The sequence below is a fragment of the Ursus maritimus genome, unplaced genomic scaffold, assembly GCF_017311325.1.
Source record: "Ursus maritimus isolate PB19 unplaced genomic scaffold, ASM1731132v1 scaffold_1, whole genome shotgun sequence".
Classification (NCBI taxonomy): Eukaryota; Metazoa; Chordata; class Mammalia; order Carnivora; family Ursidae; genus Ursus; species Ursus maritimus.
In genome coordinates this window covers 71,308,114-71,332,969 of record NW_024423343.1, presented here as the reverse complement: position 1 = coordinate 71,332,969, position 24,856 = coordinate 71,308,114, and the positions used below count along the sequence as shown (strand labels likewise).

Sequence of the window (24,856 nt, the reverse complement as noted above, 5' to 3'; positions counted from 1 at the left end):
TCTCAACAATTAGTCATAGGGCCCCACAGCCAGAGAGTTCTGAGATCGTCTAGTTCAACTTTATCATTTTAGGGATGAGAAAATCGGGGCCCAGCAGTAATCGAAGACTCGCCCAGAAACAGGCTGTAGTGGGAGGCCGACCTACAGCTAAAATGCTGGTGTTTAGTCCAAACTCTTGCTCTCACCATTCAGTGGACATGCCTGCAGTCCTCTCCTGTTGGGAAGAATTCCAGCAGCAAACTCCAAGGGCTGGTTCTCGTAGGCTATGGCCAAGTTTACTACTGGACCACACAATCAAAGTTGTGTAACATTTATCAGGCCAAATTGCAATCTCAGTCTCTCTCCTCCCTCCCCTGTCTTGCATGCACACACTTACCCAAACATCACCATCAACAACCGCTACTAACAACTGACTAGAGAGCTCGAGAAGCCTCTGTTTTCAAACGGCAAATTGATCCAGCACACGACCAATGCCACAGACCGTGAACAGAGTAAGACAGCTCATCAAAAGTCCTCAGCACAGCAGTTAAAGCTGAGACACTAACTCTGGGCAAGTTGCTTCGGTATCCTTCAAGGCAACTAACTCCAAATAATCTAGCTCTTGTTTGTACACTCAGAGATTTCATTTGAAGATACACAGACTTTGCTTCTCCCTATAGGTTCATTTTACTTTTTTCTTTTTTTTTTTTTTAAACTAGGGGTTGTAAAAGCTGATGTCTGATGGGAAGGCAACTTTCAGTAATGTCACCACCCACCAGAAGTGTTATATTGGGACAGGAAAGCAGCCACCCAGTCTCTCAGAAGCCACCTGAGACACAATCCATTCTCAGAAATCGTCCAGCAGCACATCGGTCCCCTTTTCTTTCTTGCAGGTATTCTATCTCCTTGAAATGTGTCCCTGACCCAGTCAAGGATACACTTCACAATTTTCGTTTCTCAACATCTACCAAACTGCCTTGGCCTAAAGTTTACTGGTCAATTAAGAGAAGCAAAGGGGAAGCGGAACCACATTTCCTCCGCATGAACAAGCTTTCATGATGCAAACCTTGCTGCAGCTACACCCATTCTCTCTGATTACCAAAGGCACTGCGGCCATCAGGTACTTGTAGCCGGTGCTCACTGCCAAATGGATGTAGCCGACTTTAAGAAAAAGTGCTTAAAACTCTTTCCAATTGGTCATTGATAAAAATCATCTGTGCTTGGGTACACATACAGCTTTCTCTTTAAGAAAGATCTTAGAATAATCTAAAGATGAGAGTCCAGCAGTCAATAAACCCAGACTTAGGTTTAAAGATGCACAAAGACACCAAAAAAAAATCTTAATGTTAATTTTTTTTTATTTCATGTCCTGGCTCATGTTTATTTCTTAAACTAAATATCCAGTCTCCTGTTATAAAATCTCTATTATTTTTATTTGAAAGGGAAATTCTTAGTCATCTTAAATATATTCAAGGAGTAGCTGTGAAATACACATTTCTACTTCACATCTTTAGATGAACTGAAATGTTTGGAGAGAGTATTACATAGACGGTTATTTAATCACTTGAACTTCAACAAGAAATTATATGAGGTTTCCAGGAACTGAGCACAAATCAGAGCTCTCTGTGCTCATGTTTTGTGCCTAGAATGTCACCAGTGCTCAAGAAATTAGGACATAGTGGGTCCCAGGATGTAATAGTCAAGGAAGAGTGAGTACTGAATGTGAACAGCTTTATTTTTAAAGGAAGAATGTCAGCTTTCTATGCAATAATTTAATTTGGATTTTAGTTCTGTGAACTTTGCAGTTTGGAGACATTTTTCTAGGTGCGCCTCCTTTGAAAACATGCCACTTCATTTGTGCAGTGATGGCATCAACATTGAGACCTTGGTCCACGACAGAGCAGGTGATCTTGCCCCCAGAAGCACAAACCTTCTGGGCTCTGTGGATGACCTAATTAGGCCTCTCTTCTCTGGACTCTTCGGTGAGTCTAAATCTGCTTCATGTTAAATATAGATGCTACTGCCCCTCTGTCATCTGCCCTTGTTCATTGTGCCTGTCTGGATGCCCCTAACGGCCACGGCCTGGGAAGTTTCTCAAAGCCTGTTTGGGATAATCATCCTTAATGATCCTTCCAAAACGAGAGGGGACCCAGGGGCTCCTGAAGTGACCCACCTAGGCTTACCTTAGTTCATATTTCTGCCGTACCACATGCCGACAGGATTTCTGGACATATACATGAGGAAAGGCCATTTGAAAAGTTCGTTATTACGGAGAAATCTGCTTTGTCGCCAGAAACCCAAAATGCCCTCATACGGTTTGTGGGATGAGAAAGACTCATTAAGGCCATCAAACAGCCTGGTCTTTTGAATCGCTTCACCAGGGGCTGTGGAGTGCCGTTAAAGAGGAAGAGACTTATCGCACTGCCCTAGCGCCAGCCAGCGCAGGAGTCATCGCTGTTGGCTGTTCTCTGCTCCCCATCGTCTCTGTTTCTGTGCTTGAAGAATATACTCTCGATTCTAATTTCAGGTCGGCTCCCTGTTGACTTCACACACACATCCCAGGGGCTGCTTCGGATTCTGAAGACTTCCATGACCACAAGCAAAGACACTCTGAGAATACCACTTAGCCTAACTAACATCTTTCGCCCAGAACTCAGCTCCTTAAATACAGTAACTTCTGTGCCCATGAAACATTACTAAGGAGAGCAACAATGATTATTACTAACCATAACGGGGGGAAGGGAGAGAAGAGAAACTGCTTCTAGCCTCAGAAATAAATTCTGAAGGAATGTAAAAATGAGAATCTGAAAACCTAGAGGCAGAAAAGGCAACTGAGAGGACTTAATTCACTCGGCCATGATACTCGGTTCTCTTCATCAAATCCAAAAACAAGTTTCTATACCAAAACTTCCCACGTACCACAGCAAGCATTCTAAATGATGCCATTCATAATGTTTGGGCCCTTTTTGTTAGAAATTGTTTTTATTTATTTTTAAATAAGAGTTTTCTTACTGCAAAATGGACACAACGGACACATACCAGAGCCAGATCCAGAGGCAGTCACATCGTAAATCAGATCTTTTAGAGTTTTTCCAGCATTTACCAGATTGCACTCAGAGAGGGGTTCCTCCACATTCTGTCTCTTTTTCTTCCTGTTTGTGCATGGTCGACCTTGGCATGCCCAGATCGTCAGCACGGCTGCCATGGACAGGAGGCAAACTGGCACAGTAATAACAACGGTCAGCTCCATGGGTCCGAGTTTGGGGGCATTTGGAGATGCTTCAGTTAAAAAAGAAAGAACATGACCATAAATAAAGCCATTTAAGATACTCTGGAAATTGGAAATGTGATCACCAAAATCTCACACTCTGCACTTCGGTGAGTTGGTAAAGATTCTCTAGGGGATAAGCAGAGATGGGGAAAGGGAGTTGAGGTCAGGATGCACCCGGAATAATTATGCCAGGTGACAATGGGAGCCAGAATGAAGATCATGGAAAGCACCAGTGCATGGGATCCTTTTTAAATCCTCCAAGGCATTTGACATTTTTCTACTATCTTCTCCCCATTTTTCAGCAGTCCATCCTTGAAGCACATTCATTCATTCATGCCACAAATAATTACTGAGCTCCTGCAATATGTTGCCACTATTCCAGGTGCTGGGGATACAGTGGTGCGTGAGAGCCAAATCCTTGCTCTCGTGGTGCTTATGTTCTCATACGCCCACTCAACAGATGGATATGTGATGCCCAAGTAAGAGGCCCTAAGCGCTATGCTGAAGCAGAGGGGAAGTGCGTGATGCCGGGATGCCCCTTTAGACAGAGCGCTCCCGAAGGCTGCTCTGGGAGGCGGCAGGGATCCCAAGCAGGTGCGCTCTGGGCAACATGAAAGCAAGTGTACAGCCCCCGAGATGAGGCCCACTCGGGCTGCTCAGGAACCACCCATGCCTCGAAGTGCAGTAAATGAGGAGAAAAGCAGAAGACAGAAGAGCATGAAGGACTGTGTATCCTATTCCAAGTAGACGCTGTCTCAGGACTTGGAGCAGGTGAACTAACTATGTGATCTCCCTTTTATTCCGTGGGGCTGCAGAGGGGCGCAGGTGTAAAAGCAAAGAGACCCATGAGGTCATCCGGGGGGGGGGCGGGGACAGGATGGGCTTGGCTGAACCCTATCTGAAATAGTAGTACTTCCTTCTTTGTCCCCGTTCATTCTCTACACCACTTTACTGTTTTGTTTTAATTCCTGGGTTGTACCACCGCCTGGCACATTGTATATTCGTGTATTTATTTCTCTATTCTCGGATTCCCTCCAAAGAACGTAGGTTTTGTGAGAGAAAGAATTTTGTCTGCTTTGTTCTCAGCTATATCCCCAGTGTTTACAACTGGAGATGATTAATAGACAGCTCTTGAACGGTCGAACCACTAAAAGTTCCTCTAGTTTTGTTCATAATAAGTAAGGGATAAGATCTTTAGTTTTAGAAAAATAAACATGATAACTGAAACCAAGTAACATAAGGATATAATTTGGGATTCTAATATTAAAATACAGATAGCCAATTCTTCCAAAGCTCTTCTTGCACTTAAGAAATCTTTTTAATTTAGGGAAAATAGTGATCCATGAAAAATCTATTATGACAGATATTTTCTGTATTTTTCTAGAAATTATTTTGACACTTGAAATGAGCACATAGTTCATTTTCTCTTTGTTCACTAAAGGCAGCCTTGGGATCAATTTAATTTTATCCCCGTGTCCTATCATTAGGGATGGTGAGTTTTGTTTTTAATAAGCCTTAGGAAGTATTTGATAGGATATAGGAACAGAATTCTGCAGTCTTAGCTTCTCAGACATCAAGGAGAATTAGAAGAATACAGGCTTTGGAGAAAGAGAAGCAAAGTGAGCGAATACTTTCTCCATTTGCGGCTATAATGCTTGGAGCAGACTACACCCTCCCGGAGCTGACGAGGCATATCCAGAGAGCGGGCTGCAGACACGCATGGAGAGCAACGCGCAACACCTGCACCTTAGACTCTAAACAAATGACTGTGATAATGGACCTTATGAATTAAGCCATCCCTCAAACTTCTTTCTCTGCAATGACAATCCTGGAGAGCTTATTATATTAAATGCATTTACATTTTACTTACAATATGTCAACTGGAATATATAAATACAAATGCAAAATGAATATTTAATTCTCAAGGAAAAGGAATCAAATTCCTCAAAAACGTGTTCATACGAGTATCATTACAATCCTAAAAAGTTTTTTTATGATCGATAAGTAAAAGAGTTAAAATGGTTAAGTGAACTCTGGAAACAAACAATCCATTCTCTTCTACTTTGCCCCAGAAATTCTGGCAGATCTCCAACTTTCCTACTCCTGAATGTTTCAGGATTCTTCTGAAGTCATCAGAAGTTGTACAGGTGCATATGGGGAGAACTTGGCCTTGAATGTTCTCATGACAAGGTGCTAAAAGAGTTCTTTGACTTGACTTTGCTTCAGAAATCATTAACCGTGGTACTTGGAACTTCTACCATTTGCTGTTATAAAAGGATTTTATTATCCATTTCACAATGATCTTTCAAATCTACATTTCAAGTTGTATCTATATCTTTAGGTCCTCACAATGGTATTTTAGGAATTCTATGAAAGCCACACAAAGCACTTAATCTCTTGCAACCTACATAGATATCTACTTAAATCTGTTTTTAAAATAAAAATAAAATTAAAAAAATAAAATTCCACTATTAGATACATTGATATGGATATATCTTATTTCAATATATGTTATCAGAAGCTATCAATACAAACATTAGAGTTAAAAAGCTTATCGACTGTCTTCATTTTAGTAAAGCTCTATTAAGCAGAGCTCAGATCATCACTATGGCAACCAATAAAGAGGCGAAAGGTCAGCAACCCTGAAAATAGAATACTCTTTGTAAAAGCGTACTGCTCTAGTGAAGGTTACTGCTCTCAGAGATGTTTATTACAGATGGGCAATGTTTTCTACTTTTGTGAACAAATTTACTGATAGGAGTTAGTAATAAAAAAAGATTACTCAGCTAGAAAAAGGCTAGCAACAGCATCCGGAAAGAGCTCCTTAAACACTGAGCAATTTTTAAAGCAAACATTTGTAAAACTATCTTCTAAACCAAATGTTGATTGTAATCTCTACAGGAGATAAATGAAGAAAAGCTGTAGTCTACACCCAATGAGTCATGGCAAAAGGAGATAGTAGTGCAGTTAAGAATACATTTTAATAAGTTACCTTTGATGAGCACATTATTTTTTCTAGCATTCTCGATCATAGGAGAACTCTCGTTATTCAACAATTTCCAATCTGAGATTGCCTGTGCCAAATGAAATGCATGCTCCATATTATAAGCAGCTCCATGGGGGAATATGTTTATCCCAAAAATGAGGTCTGGGGAATGCTGCATTGTTCATTCATGTTATTTCACTCCCTAGCAAATTAAATAGAATAGAATGGGGTGGGGGGGGGCAGAGAGAAAAGCACTAGCCCAGATGGGTGAGAGTCTAGGTCACAAATATCTCCCCTATATAAGCTCTATAATACATTGAACCAAGACCACACAGGGAAGGGAAGTAGTAACAAGGCAGGGAGAAGAGCACATTGACCCGAATGGGGTGGAAGATACTGGACAGCTGAAGAGAGTCGTGAAAGGCAGTAGAAAGTAAGAAAGTAAGATAAGACAAAACAATAAAAGAAAAGGAAGAAAGGAGGAAGGAAGGAGGAAAATTTTTTTAAACATTTTGTGTGTGTGTGTGTGAACTTTGCAACTTCCCCTAGAGACCTGAATGGAACTGTTGATGGTGAAAGTTAATGGTCGCTGCCACTCCTCAAATAAATTTCAGGACGAGTTTGAATGACTCAGCTTCTCCCAGGACAGTGCCTCCTTGCCATGCCCTACTTCAGCTTTAGGGAAGCAATCCTTAATATGAAAAGAAAAAGATAATATGGGCATGATCCCTATGACCCCCATGTTTCCTCCTCTGCTGACCTCTTCTTTTTCCTTATTAAAAGTAATTTTTATAATTACTGATGTTTACGAGATTTATATGACCTTTAAATTAATTTATGTTTCCTTAGTGTATGCTATTAGTAGGAGATGCCTTAGAACTAAGTGGAGCTAGGAACTAGATCAATTGCTTCAAATAGCCCATATTGACCACTGGCACAGAAATCTTGAAAATGTCTACGTACCATGTAAAGACATCTTTCTTCATTATATTTGAATGACCTTCAACCGACTAGAAACAAAGACATTACAATGGAGTGAGGAATAGAAACTCTTTGAGAAGGGACGTGTGGATGGCTCAGTCGGCTAAGCATCCAATTCTTGATTTCAGCTCAGGTCGTGATCTCAGAGTTGTGAGATCAAACCCCGAGTTGGGGTCTGTGCTGGGCGTGGAGCCTGCCTAAGATTCTCTCTCTCCCTCTCGCTCAGCCCCTCTTCCCACCCTCTCTCTAAAAAAAAAAAAAAAAAATAGAAAAAAACAATTTGAGAGTGATTGAAGACATATGTACTGGCTGGACAACTGTTAAAAAACAAATTCAGACAAAGAAAAGAGGTCTCCATCCAAAGTGAATATTTGTAAAACTTTACAAGATTAGTGCTTCCTTTCCAGAAGCTGCTGTAGCAAGTAGCCTACAGAAATTGAAGAGGATCTGAAATACCCCTAAAGAAACCACAGACTAATTTAATATTAAAACCACTCTTATTCCTTTTATTAAAATTTTTGCCCCGAGTGAAAAGATACCATCTTGCAAGATTGTATCCATGACAATATAAATATCAAGTCTTCAACTGCCTCTCCAACCATTCACCCCACAAGGGGAAGCGTTTCTTCTTCTAGCTTGGACCATGTTCTCAGGTAGTAAGCCATCCAAAAAAGATGATGCTGCTGGAGATGCTTTCTGATGGGTCTGCTTCTATCCCGGCACATGGAAGAAATGCCACCAGGGCCAACTGAACACTGTGGTCCTTCCACCTACCCTATACACCCTCTAGGACACAGGCCTGTGCAGCAATGAAAGGGTCTTTGTTTAGTTTAGCTCACAGGTCTCTAGGGGGAAACTGGAAGTAATATCTGCAGTTGAAACAAAGGAATGCATCGCCTCTAAGACATTCAAAGCTACCTTATTAATTAGCTTAACAGGAATAATGTCTTTTGCTAAAACCAGAATGACATGCTAAGCATTGAGAAGTCTCCCAAATTTTCATGATGAACCTCGTTTAACCTGCCCATTTCAAATCATCCTTAAATGTGGATACCATCATTTCAACCATTTGTTTGATGGCAATGAAAATACATTTTGAATTGGTTTCTTACTGCTCTACCAAAAGACTCGATACAAGTGGATTGCTTTGTACAACGCTGCACCAAGAACGACTCTCTAGCGCAAATGCCAGAAAGTGGGGCACAATCCACGACCTTATAGAATTTAAATTCTACTAAGGAATACATGGCCCATCTAGGGAACAGTTCCAAAACAATTTTGAAAGGAAAACTATGAAGACAACTTTACATAAGAGCAAGGGAAGCAGGAGGTAAGAGAAAGATCATGATGAAGAATTCCATTCATGCTCAATCAGTCCAATATGAAACCACCGGGAACCGCACTTACCATGTGGGAAGTCCGCATGCGTGAAGTGAACAGGTCTCAGGTGCTAGGTCAAAGATACCGGTTTTATTTGTCTAACACTCTTACGTAATTCCACACTCACAAATTGCAGGCAGCTCCCCACTACCTGGAGTAGTCCTAGCTTCCTACTTCTTCAGTGATCCTAGTAAACGTCATCAGAATAATCCAGTGAGAAGTGAATTCAGTGAGAGCCCTCCAACATACTCCACTAGAGGGAAGAGCAAATGGTCACCCTTCTCCACAGAGCAAGAATAATCACGTCGAACAGGTTGTTTCTGATCAACGTGAACCTCAAGGAGTGAATAATGGCAGAATATCATCTAATCTAGGGGCGCCTGGGTGGCGCAGTCGTTAAGCGTCTGCCTTCGGCTCAGGGCGTGATCCCAGCTCCACTGGGAGCCTGCTTCTTCCTCTCCCACTCCCCCCGCTTGTGTTCCCTCTCTCGCTGGCTGTCTCTCTCTGTCAAGTAAATAAATAAATAGAATCTTTAAAAAGAAAAGAATATCATCTAATCTAGAGATTCAACAGAGCAACAAAGGTGACAGAAATAACATGAGAAGTATTTCTGCCTTTTAACTGAATCAGATGAGCTACTGATGGGGCCATTCTGTGGTTCAGTGCTCAGTCTACGAATGGATGTTTCCATCCACTGTCTTCTCCTGGAATAATTTCATGACTTCATAGTACACAGGTCACACCACACGTATAAGTATGTCTTGGCAGTTCTCCTTGGGTTGCTGGGCTTCTGGGAGTACGTGAGGAACAGTGGGTATCTTCAAGTCTTCTCTTGTCCACTTTTGTCTGAATTTAAGAATAATAATGTTTTTATATGTTAAGGAATTAGGAGTGTGAGATGGAAGAATATCATCTTTGGCATGGGGTCTGTAGAAGTTTGACTCCAGCGGAGAGGAGATTAATGAAATTTAGGAAGGAGAATTTATTTTTATTTTATTTTTTTTTAAGATTTTATTTATTTATTCGACAGGATAGAGACAGTCAGCGAGAAAGGGAACACAAGCAGGGGGAGTGGGAGAGGAAGAAGCAGGCTCATAGCGGAGGAGCCTGATGTGGGGCTCGATCCCAGAACGCCGGGATCACGCCCTGAGCCGAAGGCAGACGCTTAACCGCTGTGCCACCCAGGCGCCCCAGGAAGGAGAATTTAAATCAGCTCTATAGTTTTTCTTAACTTCAGTGCATGCACCCAGAGATTAGTTTATTATCTGTCATCAAAACATATATTCTCAAATGATACACATTTGTAAAGAAATTAGATAGTAACTACTCAAGGAGTATATCAGGATTTGTTTTTTGTTTTTCTTCAGCCAACTTTTACATGGAAAACATGAAAGATCCTTGGAACTAGCACCCGTATCTCCTATCACTGTTTCCGCAGCTCATAGCAAAGCCTTGTTCAGAGAAGGCATTTAAAAACATTGACCACGAGGGAGAAGTTACCCTTCTCTGTCCTGAAGTTCATGCTGCTATAATTTCTTTCACAGCAAACACACTCACACAAAGCAGCTTTTTACTTGGAAAAGACGGATGTGACATAATCCTATTCTGACCCAGCCCAGTGTCCTGTACATGATAATCACCCAAAAAGTATTTCAGCAAACAGGTAATAGTATTTACATAACTGAGAGAGTAGGGGCTCACATTGTGTGAAATCCTCAATTTAGAATTGGTTATAAATTTTACTTCCAATTTCCCATTACATCCCTATGAACAAAATTTCATAATTGAAATCAGTGTACTTGTTTCCCAAGATAGGAAATGCATCCTACATTATACTTTAAAAGCACATGTTTGCCTACTTTGTATGCTTTTATTTCATAGCACTTTCCCAAGTATAAAAATCATAGCACCTTGCAGTTTATGGAGGGGGAAAAAAAACCCTGTCTGGCACACCTGTCAGGTGTGCACTGAATCCTCAGAGAATGAGCTATAAATGGATTTGTTCATGTGATGGCAGAACAATTCCACAAGGGGTCCCGTGAGTATTTCTCAGCAGGTAGATGTCACCTTACACTGACTAGAGCAATGAATTGGTTTAAAATAGAAAACCATAAGAAAGTTCGAAAACAACAATTTTTTAAAGAATTGTAGATCACAAGACGTTTAAAGTCCCAAAAGAATAATACGAGCAGAGTCTGCAATTTTTATAATTATAGCATCCTTTGAAATTATTAATTTTTGATAAATCTAATTGCAATGTTTTGGCAGTTTATCTTCCTTCAGATGTAATCCTTCAGTTTGGTTCACATGAAAGTCTAATTTAGACATGTACCTAATCAATATGCATTGTTTACCTACCCTGACTGATATAAATAATCAATTTCCCTTTTTCTCTTTACACAACTGAGAATAGAACAGGAAGGTGGAAATTGTACTGAGGTTAATAAAGCACCCAATATTTTCATGTTGCCCGTGTCTTGTCTTTACTGAAACCAATTATTTGGAAAGCAAAAAATACAATAGCATTATTAAAATAGTGTATGAAATCTGAAAGGAAATTATTAGTACATTTACCCTTGCAAGCACTGCATGTTTTGGTAGCAAAATGGGAACAAAGATACGTGGAACTTGGATGTTTTTGTTGAATAGCTGATTTCCATATGAAAGGGGTAATTAGTGCAAGTATGAACTAAATAGCAATTCCTAACAAAATTAACCCAGTAGGGAAGCCTGGGTGGCTCAGTAGGTTAAGCGGCTGCCTTCAGCTCCCGTCATGATCTCAGTCAGGGTCCTGGGATCGAGTCCTGCGTTGGTCTCCCTGATCAGCGGGGAGCCTGCTTCTCCCTTGCCTGCAGCTCTCCCTGCTTATGCTCACAACACTCCCCTCTGACAAATAAATAGATAAAATCTTTAAAAAAAATTAACCCAGTAAATAACCACCTTCTCTTGCCCTGGTTTCCTGACCTTATCCTGGAAGACTTTTCATGGAAAGTTTTAGAGTGCTCCATGCTATCTGACATCAGAGCTATTTCTCTGAGCATGTCTCTGATGTCACCCAGAGTCAAAAGAAATCATTTGTTACAAACCGAAATGCAATCCAACCATGAGAGAATCAAGCCACAAAATGCGATTCCTTCACAAAGGAAAGGACATTCGTTTAATAATTAGGGAGAAATCTAAGATATAAAATTGTATTAAACAGAATAACTCAATTATGCTGAAGTAGAAATATACTAAACTATTGATCGTGGGAACTCTAGGTAAACTTACTACATACTGCAGGGCCCGGGTGGCAAAGTCGATTAAGCAGCCCTCTCCTGATTTTGGCTCAGGTCATGATCTCAGGGTCCTGGATCGAGCCTCGCATCCAGCCCCACATCCAGCCACAGGTGGAGCCCCAAGTTGGGCTCCATGCTCAGCAGAGAGTCTGCTTGTCCCTCTCCCTGTGCTCCTCCCCATTTTCTCTCTCTCTCTCAAATAAATAAATAAACAAATAAATAAATAAAATTAAAAAAAAAAAAAAACTTGCTACGGGGCGCCTGGTAGCTCTGTCGGTTGGGTGGCTGCCTTCAGCTGGGGTCGTGATCCCAGGGTCCTGGGATCAAGCCCCACATCAAGCTCCTTGCTCAGCAGGGAGCCTGCTTCTCCCCTGCCTAGCCTTCCCCCTGGTTGTGCTTGCTGTCTCCCCCCGACCCCGTGTCAAATAAATGAATAAAATCTAACAAACAAACAACAACTTGCTACATACTGACCGAACGAATCAACAGGGAATGTCCGTATCCACAAAGGAAGAATGTGTTACTTCTTAGCTTCCAACAACAGATAAATGAGGAAGATCTCAAGGATGCCATATCTGATTTTTCAAGACAAGCCAGATAATCTACAAGTTTTATATCGAGACTCTTAATTTTTAACAATGTAAAGAAATTCATGTTTCTTTCCTTTTCCAGAAACCATAGGTCAAAAAAAACCTGTGAACCGGATACAATCCACAAGCAGGGAGAACCCTGGATGACTTGTTTTGTTGTTCCTATGTTCCCTAGAATTGGGTTTAGCTACAAATAACAGAGGGAACCAGACAGAAGTTTCCTTTTTCTCAATCATGGAAAAGAAACTAGAAGATGGGTGGTCTGAGGTTAGCAGGGTGACTCCACGAAGTTTTCAGTCAGGCTCCGGTCAGCAGCCACATGGCCACCCCTGTGGTATACCCCCATGGTCCAAGGCAGCCACTAACACACCAGCCTTTACCTCCAGGCAGCAGGATGGAGGGTGACATAAGAATGTGCCCATTCTGTTTTCATGGGTCTTCTCAGAAGTTCCCCAACACACTGCCACTCATCTCATTTGCCAGAACCTAGTCATACGGCCACACTTACCTGTAAGAGTAGTTGAAAATAGGCGGACAGCTGTATCACCAGCTCAAAGTTCAGGTCCTGCTACTGAGTGGGTATTAGAGGAAACAATATGTCTTTGAGACACTTATTTACAGGCATAGTAAACTTTGATCTATTAGATTTTTTTTGTCAGAAAAAGAACATATGTGCAAAGAAACAAGTCAGTACTGTACAAGAAACAATAACGAAAGAGTTACATAATAGCTGAAGAGCTATTCAACACTTTAATACCAACTCAGATGTTCAAGAATGTGTAACCTCAACCCAAACATTACTTTGAAACTTACGTTTTGTTCTTCTTTTATTGTGAAATATAGTGAATATACAGAAAAGTACATACATTATATAGGTTGAGTATAAAAAGAATTATAAACTCTCACTCATCACCACCCCACTCATTCCCCCCTTCCCCCCAACTCTGGGATACCCCACATGATCACAACCTTATTCCTTCACCAACGGTGTAACCCTTACCCTGATTTGAGGAATAATGATTCCTTACCCTTGTACTGTGGTTCCTAGAATCCCTTTTCATATATGGTTCCAGGCTCAAGTTGGAGTATTTGCATACATGTTCATAAATGAGAGTGGCTTTTCCTTTTCTCATACTGTCTTTGTCGGGTTTTGATATCAAGAGTATGCATAACATAAGTGAAGGTGTGTTTCTTCTTTGTCTAAAGTTGGAAGAGTTTGTGTGAGAGTTATCTGCTCCTGGAAGTTTATCAAAATTTTCTGGTAGAGCCCATGGGTCTTGAAATTTTCTTTCTGGAAATATTTCTTACTACCTTTTTTAAACTACTGATTCAGGTTCTTTATTGTCGTGAGACTATTCAGACTTGGTAAATTACAATTTTCTAAAAATTAGATTGTTCATAAACCATCTTGTTTCAACCTTATATAGTCTCACTTATTTTATCTACTTGTTCTATCGATACCAAGACCGTGGCATATTAAAATCTCCCTCTGAGATTGTGGACTTCTGTATTTCTCCTCATAGATCTCGAAATATTTTCTTCATTTTTGAGTCCCATTCTTAAGTACATAGAAATTTAAATTTACTAAGAATCCCTGGTAAATTGAAACTTTAATCATTATAAAGTGACCCTTCTTAACTCAAGGAATTTTTTTTTTTTGCCTTAGAGTTAATTTTGTCTGCTCTTAATATAAATAAGCTAACATTTTTTTGTTTTAAAATATGTATGGCATATCTTTTCCATCAAAATAACTTCAACATTTCTGTAAACTTTCATTTTTAAGGAATTTTTAAAACAACATTTAATTGGATTTGTTTTCTCCAATCTGGTAAAAGAGTTTAGTCTAGTTACATTAAATTATTTTCATTTAATTATTCCTGACATTTGGATGCTTTTTTTTTTTTTTTGTCACATCTGTTGTGTGCTTCTTTCTCCTTCTCTCTCTTTTACTTCTTTTGGATAGTTTTTATTGTTCTATTTTTCCTATTGTAGATTAGAAGGGACATGGTGACACTCTACTCTTTTAGAAGTAATTTAGAGATGACAATAGGGACATTTCAAAGCATAAGGATTAACAATATTTTTACCCTCCTCCTAAAGGAAATAAGGCCCTAGAAAATTTTAATTCCATTTACCTCTCTCTTGACACGTATAGTAAGCTATTTTTATATCGAACGACCATTTTATCTTTTCTTAAAACCCCACAAGACATTACTGCTGTTGTAGATTAATGTTCTTTAGAATTAGTCACATATTTATCACTTTTTTTGCTTTTCATTCCTCCTGCATGCCAGAACTTTGGTATAGTTTCTTTCTGCCTGAAGTACATATTTAGAATTTCCTTTATCAAAGACTTTGATAATGTGAAACTCACTTCGTGTTACTTTGAAAATGTCTTTTATTTAACCTCATTCTTTAAAGGTATTTTTGCTGGGTAGAATTCTGGGTTACCAGTTAATTCCTTTTAGAATATTGAAGAAGTAGTTTCGCTTTTTCTCTTTTTACTTTTTGCTATTGAAAAGATAATGTCAGTTCTTCTGTGATTCCTTTGAATTTCATTTACCTTTTTGTCTGTCAACTTTTAGGATTTCTTTTTGTCTTTGGTGTTCTGAAGTTTTACTATGCTATGTCAAAGTTTGGCTATCTTTCAAGTTCTCCTCTTGATATTGATTGAATTTCTTGGATTTATAGATTGGTGTTCATCAATTCTGGAAAATTCTGAGCTGTTACTTCTGCAGAGACTGCTTTTGCCCAAATCTTTCTCTCCTCTCCTATGGACCACTACGTCAAAGCACATGTTAAACCTTTTTATGTGTTCCTCTATTTGTCATCCTCTCTTCCATATTTGTCATTATGTATTCTCTGTCTTACTCCATACAAAATAACTTCTGACCTGTATTTCAGAACCCTAATTCTCTCCTTATACTAATTGTTGTTAAACCTATCCATTTAATTTTCAATTTTTGTTATATTTTTAATTTTAAAAAGTTTTATTCTGTTAATGTTCAAACCTGGTAGGTCACTTTTTAATAATCTTCTCTAAAAATATTTCCAAATTTGCCTTATATTTTTAAACTTAGAAGAATAGTTGGTCTCTAATTATTTGGTGATAATTCCGATATCTGAAACCTTTGTGATCTTTCTGCCGTGTGCTCTTTTCTGCTGGCTCACGCATGCTTCCTTGCATCCCTGTGTGCTTGGGGACCTTAGGCTTCACTATGTACTGCTCACGTTCTTGAACAAGTGTCTGTTTTATCTGCTTGAGACCGAACATTAAAGTCCCTTTCTCTAGACAGCTGGTACTTTCTTCTGCCCGACTTGGGGGAACTAATAGTCTGGGACTACCTTAAAGAAAGTTTGTCCTCTGGAGAGTCCCTGTACCACTCAGGCAATGGGAGCAAAGGCTTAAAATCCATGTGATGTCCAGGCTATGTGCATAGCTTTTCAGGAACAGATTTTTTGTTTGTCTTTCACTTTTCCTGCTCTGCTTAGTGAGAAGCCCAAACCTCCTCCATGAGGTTAGAAGGAGATGGACTTATAGCTTGTTTAAACTTGCAATAAGCAAAGAGACTTTTATTATCTCTGCTCAACATGGTGGCTTCTATTAGATGATCCAATTTGAGCAAATCATGTTTCTTGACCTCCGTCATCCTTCAACCTTGAGATCCCTGATAATAAAACCCAACGTTTTCCATATTAGACAAAGCAGACACACACGAGGAAAAGACTGTCAGAAAAAAGTATCAGAAAGTTAGAAAACACTATCTTAATAATAAGGGTGTTTACCAATTCACCTAACAAGAAATCTGGAAATAGGCTGGTGACGTTGTTGAGTCTTTTTGTTAATAAATCATAGAACCAATTACTTCCAGATTTTTGATCATATTTAGTTAGTAAACTCCCTTATTAAGACATTATTATCTAAGTTTCTGATACTTTTAGTTGAAAATATCTTGACCGACAAACGTTAAATTGTTTAATGGGTGGAAAAGAAAAATGGTTGTTTTAATTTGCATTCCTCCAGGTATTGGTGATGTTGAACATCTTTTCAATACTCTGATCACATAGAATATTCTCTTCTGGGCACCTGGGTGGCTCAGTGGTTAAGCTTCTACCTTCGGCTCAGGTCATGATCTCAGGGTCCTGGGATCGAGTCCCACATAGGGCTCCCTGCTCAGCAGGGAGTTTGCTTCTCCCTCTCTCTCTGCCCCTCCCCCTACCTTGTGATCACTCTCTCTCTCTCTCTTTCAAAAATGAATAAAGAAAAAGAATATTCTCTTCCATAAAATTTCTGTTTGTGTCTCTTGCCCACTTTTTCATTTAGCGCCCCCTCGCCTTCTCTTTTCACTCTCTTGCTGCGCACACATACATACACACACCCATGCACACACACACAAGATGCTCTTTACCTTCTCATAGTTAACTTTTTCTCTAGTCACACATGCTACAAATATTTCTATCCCATATTTAACTTATCTTTGGTTTTATTTATGTTATCTTTCATTACTCATTTTTATTTTAGTTTGCATGCAATTATATCTCTTTTCCTTTTATAACAGTTGGATTTCCTGTCTTATTTAAAAACAGCTTCCATACTATAAAGTCATAAAAATCTTTTTTTCTAAATTTTCCTCTGACATTTAAATTGTTTTATATTTCACAATTAGATATTTAATCAAGCTGTAATTTATTTTTGTATATGGTATGACACTGTGGTACAGCCCTGTTTTCTTCCAGATGGATAGATAATTATGCCAGCATCATTTCAAAAATAAATTATCCTGGAATTTCCATTTCTGCCAAGTTACACTTTAGATGTCCACAGAAGCCCTTCTTGGTACAGCACACACAAAAACGCTGAATAAAATATAAATGAAAAACTTTTTTTCTATTACATGATTAAGCTGGTGGGAAAAGAAATGAATTGCTCAGAGCCACAAAAAAAGTGAAAATCCAGAGAGGTGCTTGAGCACTGGGGCTGCTATTTACCCTGGAGGCATCTGCCAGCTCCTGGTGGTTACACACTTAGCTTACCAGACTGTAGCACAAGATCAGGAGATAAAATATGGTTCCTAAGACAATGAAAGGCCAGATCAGAGACCCTCATATAAATCAGGCAACTATGAATGTAATTACATTGAAAATAAACAAAACAGAAAGTGTTCTGTAGAGAGAGACAGGGCGTATACTTGTCCATTTGTCTGTCTTAACCTTGACTTTGATTTGTGTATATATATACAAATTCCAGACTTTCTCACACCAAGTGTGTATCATAGGCAGGTTTAGAGCCTGAATTCATATTATATGTTGGCTGAAATAAACCTAATCAAAACACTGAATGGGTTTCAGTTGGTAGGATCCCCAGATACCTAGCAGAAGCTAATGTAAATCTTCTCTGGAGGAACATATTTTAAATACAGGCTCCAAAAGTGTCCTCCAGATACGGTTCTCCAAAAACATGAGCTCACATTCAAAAATCACAAAACACAAGGTAAGTAGCCACCAAACTGAACCAACAAAATAAAAAACAGCATAGTCAAATTCACAGGAACTGTAGATATTAAAATTATCAGAGATTCAAACACTAGAAAATATGGGGGAAAGATTTTAAGAGACATACAGAACAGAAACAGGAGGCCCAGCTCACACAAGCTCATTGAAGGAATTGTGAAAAGAACTGAAGAGAACCTATTAGAAGGCTTGAAGACAGAACCCATCGTAGAGACACACCCAAGCACCTTCCAATGTGAATGGAACCTATCATTATCTGTTCACCCTACCCGATCCCCCAGCTCCCTACCAAGTGCACACCAATTTGTGAAAATAAATCTTTTATTTTTGAAATGGAGATATTCTTGTAGAGTTAAGAATTTATCATTTACTTCTGAAGGTAAATTTTTCCCACTCAGTGGCTTTTCACCTAAACTCAGAGGAAGCTGAGAGGGGACCATCTGCAGGAGTTGCCGGGCAGGAAGCTTCCTGAAGCCTGGGAGTACCAAATTAAAGTCAGAGCTGGAGTCTGAGTGGAGTCAGAGCAAGAAAAGTACTGCCCAGAAAGGTAAGCAGATATGTCTGGAATTGAAGATAGCCATTCCTATCTGATCTAAAAATAAACAGGAAGACTAAATTAGACAGCGTACACTACATAAAGTATGTGTGTCTCTTGTTTAACTGATTTGCATAGTCTATACTCAATTTTTAAATATTCAGTACTATACTTGTTTCATGAAAACAACATATTTGCTGTTAGTAGAAATGTGAACTCAAAGTACTAGTCTAATAAATCGCTATTTTTAGAAATGGATATTGCCTTTCAAGTTTGACATAGAAAAAAAAAAACCTCTAAATATTTGTGATAATGCTTGGACTCGGAAGTCACTCCAGTGACATCAAAGATACCAACTTTAATAAGCTTCAGAGAAAGAAGCAAGTTTTCTAATATTATATCTCTATCAAATGATAAAACTGCTCCTATCCCAAAAATGATTAACTCCTAAAAATTAAACCCATGTGCAATGTCAAAGAAGAAAGTATGTTTTTTAAGGGCAAATTATTGAATTTAGTGTGATCTAAATCAAATCTTGTTTACAATTATCTGAATTAATTCAACTTAAATCTAATACAACTTAGTATTAAAAATGAATGGGTAAAAGGTTTTTAAAGGCCATTTAGAAAGAAAACATCTTAGATTAAAATGGTTAACGAGATTCTTATTAGAATTTTGTGCTAGTAAATTAAAATAATAAGTGCCCTTGCTCCATTTTAAATTACCACATTTTAAATAGCTACTAAAGTAGAGTTTCTTAAACTGTGAACAACCTATTAATGGGGTCTGACCAGCATTCCTACTTAAGGAAAATTCATAGGGCACCTCACACATTTTAAGGGTAAGAATATTCTGTAAAATTCTTATTTCCATTGTGTGTGCATGTAGGTGGAGAGAAATTGTATAAAATGTACTTCTTTCTGTGTGTCTCAGTGGAAATCTGTATAAGAGTCACTAGTCTAAGGCTTTAGGAATTAGAGCCAAACACTTTAAAAGGATTTTTAGGAGGGAAAGAGCGAGGGCCTACTATTCTCCAATTGCTGAGTTACAATTGCACAAGCAGAGAGAGGAAGGGAGACAGAAAGTCCTGAGCTGTATTGAAAGGTAGGAATTTTGTCACAGAGAAACAAAGCAAGAGCCCAATCATTACACACAGGACTCAAGGACAAAAGAGGGTCGGCTGAAAGATCCCAAGCCTTGGTTACTACACCTCCATCAAGTCACTACCCAGAAATGGCTCCAGAGTCTGGGGTGATGGTGAGAGAGCCAAAAAGGCAAGGATCCACTTGGCTTTCAGAGGAACCAGAAAGGGAAGTCCAGATTTTCTCCAGTCTCCTCTGGTGACCTCCCTCCCTTTTCTTCTCTGTTTTGTCCACCAATGTGAGCTGGAGCATTAACGCTGTAGAAATTCACACTGTTTACTCTGCAGAGTGTTTCTATGTATGTCGTATATACGTAACCACACTTGAAATTAATAAATCTCCGCTAGGCAGAGCAGGGGATGGATCGCAATCACACTCGCTGACGACACGGAAACAGTGGAGTTCTTGGCACCGACTGTGTCAGTGCTCAGCCTGGAAGTTCCTTCCCAAACAGCTGCTGTTCCAAATGCAGCTAATAACCATTTAGTGCTGCCTCACAGACAGAACAACCCGACACAAGATGACTACACATACAATCCTGTTCAATTTCATGTCAGTTGACCATACAATGTCACTAGAAGACAAAAATTCTCAGTTTAAGTCAAGAAATTTGAATTCAATAAATATCACATAGCATTTTTCGTAGACATATTAATTAATGACCAAATACATATCTTCCCTGTTATAAGTAATATTTGGAAAGCAATTAATGTAATCTATTCTATCAATAGATTGAAGAAGAAAAAGCTTGTTATAATCTCAATAAATTCATGAAAATACTTGAAAAAATTTAATATCGTATAGGATTAAAAAACCTTCCCCAAACTAGGAATAAAAACAAATCTCATCAACTGATAACAAGAATCTACAAAAACCTACTGTTAAAAGTGCATTCACTCCTAGGACCAGGAAAAAGGCAAGGACCTTCACTCTTACCACTCCTATTACATCATCGTATTAGTGGTCCCAGCCAGTGCAAAAAGCAAGAAAAAGAAATAAAATGCATACAGATCAGAATAGAGGATGTAAAATTGTCTGTATTCACAAATAAGATGATCGTGTATGTAGAAAATGCCAAAGAATGTTTAAAAGAGCTACCAGAACTAATATAATTCATTTTGGCAAGTTTGTAGGAAGTAAGATGAATATACAAGATTAATTTTGTTTTCATATACTAACAATTAACATTGAACGATTAAAAATACCATTCACAATAGCATCCAAAAACAAGTAATACTTAGAGATACATTCCAGGAAATATGTATGAGACTCTAAAACATTGCTAAGAGTAACTGAAGAAAAATAAATAAATGGGAAAATGTGCTATATTCCTGGTTAATATTGTTAACATGACCATTTTCTTCAAATAATTTATATATTCAACTGTAGCTAATAAAAATCTCAGCATGTGTTTTTGTAAAAACTGTCAAACTGATTCTAAAATTTAAATGGAAATGCAAAGAACTCAGAATAACCAAAGCAATTTTAAAAAAGAACAAAGTTGGAGAGGTCACACGGCCTGATTTTAATACTTACTCTAAAGCTACAATAATAAAGAAAATTGTATAGTGACATAAATAGAGACATACAGAACACTCAAGCAGAATAACAAGGCCAGAAACATACCCACATATATTTTCAGTCACTTTATGTTCAAAGTGGCAAGGTAATTGAAAGGATAGATTTTTCAATAAATGATGTTGGAACAACTTCAGATTCATACACAAAATAAAATTTCACCTAAACCTCACTAGGTAACAAAAATTAAATTTAAACTGAATATAGGCCTAAATGTAAATGCTGAAATGTTAAAATTTCTGGAAGAAAATATAAAAGAGAATATTTATGGCCTTTGGATAGATAAAGACATCCTCAGTTAAGACATGAAACATATAAAACATAACAATAAAAATATATATTTCTTCAAATTTTACTCTGCAAAAGACACATTCACTTTTTTTTAAGGTGTAAAGATTTGACACTTTATAAAGGAAGATACACAACTGTCCGATATGCACCTAAAAATAATAGAACATCATTAATCATCAGAGAAACGCAAACTAAAACCACAATGAAATACAACTACACAATCATTTGAATGGCTATAATTTAAAAAAAAACTGAGTATACCAGGTGACTATAAAAATAGGGACCAACTGGAACTATCATACATTTCCGTTGGGGATGTAAACAGCACAGTTTGAAAACTACTCGGGAGATTATATTTGCAAAATAAATAGATACTCATCATATGATCCTATAATTCTACTCTAAGGTATTTTCTCACACACACAAAAATCATATACCCAAAAACTTGTACATAGACGTTCATAGCACCTTTGTTAACAGCCCCCACGTGGAAATGACCAGAGTACTCAGCAGGGGGTGAGTGGGTAAAGCAGCAACAGCTGTAGTGTGTCCATATAATGGGGTATCACCCAGCAGTAAGAAAGGAACAGGCTACTAATACACCCCACAACATGAATAAATCTCAAAAACACACTGAGTGGAAGAAGCCAAACACAAAAGAGTATCTTCCATAAGGACTCCATTTTGTGAAACTCCGGGAAAAATAAATCTACTCTACAGGGATAGAAAATAGGTCAGTCTAGCCCAGGTCAAAATGGGGACTGATTGAGAACATTCTGAGGCAATGGAAAAGTGGTGGTGGTTACAGGGGGTATGTGTGTGTCAAAACTTATCAAACCATATACTCAAAATGTGTGCATTTTATTATATCTAAATTACACCTCAATAAAATTGATCTTAAAAAAAAAGACTTGTTTCTCCATGCACTTGAGGGTAGAACATAAGCTTCTCGGTAGTTAGGCAGAGTTTATAGTTAGGATGGAAAGGACCCACATTCTAGCTGCACTAAGTATCCTTAATTTGCCCAACCGCATAGGAACATTTTGTCCTCCAAGACCTTTCGTTGCTGTCAAGGTACTGTCTTGTGTCCATACAGACCGGCAGCATGGGGTCTTGTCAGTAATTCATTTTTGGCAAGCCACTTCCAAGATGCCACGGCCACGGGCTAATGCAGACCTATGTCCCCCTCCTTAATTTCTGGATCTTGGTCATGGGAAGACCAGCATCAAATATAGGGAGCCTTCACTGCAGGCTGTCTTGGGCCCACAGATAACCACGGGAGAAAATACAAGGGAAGAAAAGTACCGAGAATAAATGCCAGATCTCCACCACCAAACCAAGGAAGCCTATGGAATCTGAGACAGGGAGAATCAGTGTGGTCTAAAAATCAAGACTGCAAGTAACCCTGGGGGATGAAATATGCCAGGTATGACTTCTGAGGTCAGAATAGGTAGTGTCATGCTTTAGAACAGTGTTTCCCAAAGAGTGGGACAAGTCCCAGCGCTGGCACAGGAAATGATTCTCAGGGCTCTTGAGATGATTTGGTGTGGTCAACAAACATGATTGAAATAACATTGAATTACATGATAATTTTTTCTCTAGTTCTCTTAGTGTTTCTGATGATCAAAAAGCCTTATTTTGGGGGTGCCTGGGTGGCGCAGTCGTTAAGCCTCTGCCTTTGGCTCAGGGCATGATCCCAGGGTTCTGGGATCGAGCCCCGCATCAGGCTCCCTGCTCCGCTGGAAACCTGCTTCTCCCTCTGCCCCTCCCCCTGCTTGTGTTCCCTCTCTCGCTGGCTGTCTCTCTCTGTCAAATAAATAAAATAAAATAAAAATCTTTAAAAAAAAGCCTTATTTTGTGCTAGTATGTCTCGAACATCACATTCTTCTCTCTTTTAAACAAAAAGAAAAAACAAAATACTTAACTGGAATGCAATAAGAGGCTATGTTTGTTTAAGTACATAGTCGTCTTCTACTTATGATAAGTAAACTGGTTTTTCATTTGTGGTAGTGATGCCACATTTCTGCATAAAATAAATGTTCTTCAGTAGAAAAGGAGGACAGTGAACCCACAGAAAAAATAAAAGGTTAAAAATACTAGAGTAAAATATTGATATGATGATAGAGGAACACCTGAGACTGGACAACGGTACCTTAAAATGTGACTTTGTAAGGCAGACTATGCATCCGTGTTTAGATATTAACATATCAATAAGCACTGAATTATTACTGAATTAATACATATTAAAGAAAATTCACTACAGAGTACTTTCATGTCATAAATTAGCTTGTGACTTTAATTACTTGCCCCTAACATCCCCCAAACTTTCAGATTCCAAATTACCGGTAAAAAAACGAGATTAAGATTTTCGGTGTCTTGTAAACTAGGATAAAACAGCATGAAACTGGGGCAAAGGCAGGAATATATCTGCACAATAATGAAGAATGACAGTCCATTCTGCCTCCATCTTTCTGCTCACGAGGGCTTGCACTTGAGTGCGGGCAGGCAAAGAAGACATGAGGAAGGTGACCATGAAAAAAGATGTTGTCTCCATAAAATTCAGCAATCTCCTGTTTTTAGTTTTGCTCTTTATTCTTTTTTTTTTTTTTCTTGGTATACATTTTAATTTCTTTCCTTTACAAGATTCCATACAAACTGACATTTTACTTTAGGTCCATTAATCACTTCAAAAAATACAATTCACATGGACAAATGTCTTCCAAATTATTATGCTGTTGTCAATGTTTTGATAGTCTCATGTCATTTTAAAAAAAAATCAACCTTATGCAGGCTCTAGAGAATGTCACCAGTCAAAAAAAGGAGAGAACCGTAAAACGGATTTTCTTATTTAAAGTAACAACCAACACCTTGATTTCTACCATGATTGTAATTTCCCACTAGTAAAATTAAATTGGGAATGAACAAAGAGGAATGCCTTACCTGTTGGAAGGTGCAGGGTTATGTTGTTGCAAAAGTCTGTGAAGCAGCATTCCGTTTTGGTAACATTGTTGGAACTATGACAGAAGACTTGAGCATTGAGTTCTGGGAGAGAGACGCAGGACTTGATCACCTGCTCTTTTCCATTGGCCAGCATAACCGACGCCCAGCATGCTCCCTCGGTTTGGCAGGTAAAGTTTGAAGAGTCACACAAAAGACATACACACTTCAATCCTGGAAAGTGTAAGGCAGAAAGCTTTAAGATATAGAAAATATTGGGGCGCCTGGGTGGCTCAGTCGTTAAGCGTCTGCCTTCGGCTCAGGGCATGATCCCGGTGTTCTGGGATCGAGCCCCGCATCAGGCTCCTCCGCCGGGAGCCTGCTTCTTCCTCTCCCA

General features: G+C 38.8%; 1 protein-coding gene across 1 annotated transcript in view; it reads right to left on the bottom strand.

The window, feature by feature from the left end:
* Positions 1-24,856, bottom strand: part of ACVR1C (activin A receptor type 1C) — a 75,486-nt gene that overhangs the window by 11,561 nt on the left and 39,069 nt on the right. Inside the window, exons 2-3 of the mRNA XM_040644727.1 lie at positions 24,463-24,693; positions 3,019-3,258 (exon numbers count right to left, since the gene is read on the bottom strand). Of these exons, the coding sequence (XP_040500661.1) occupies positions 3,019-3,258; positions 24,463-24,693 (471 nt within the window). The remainder of the gene's footprint in view (positions 1-3,018; positions 3,259-24,462; positions 24,694-24,856) is intronic.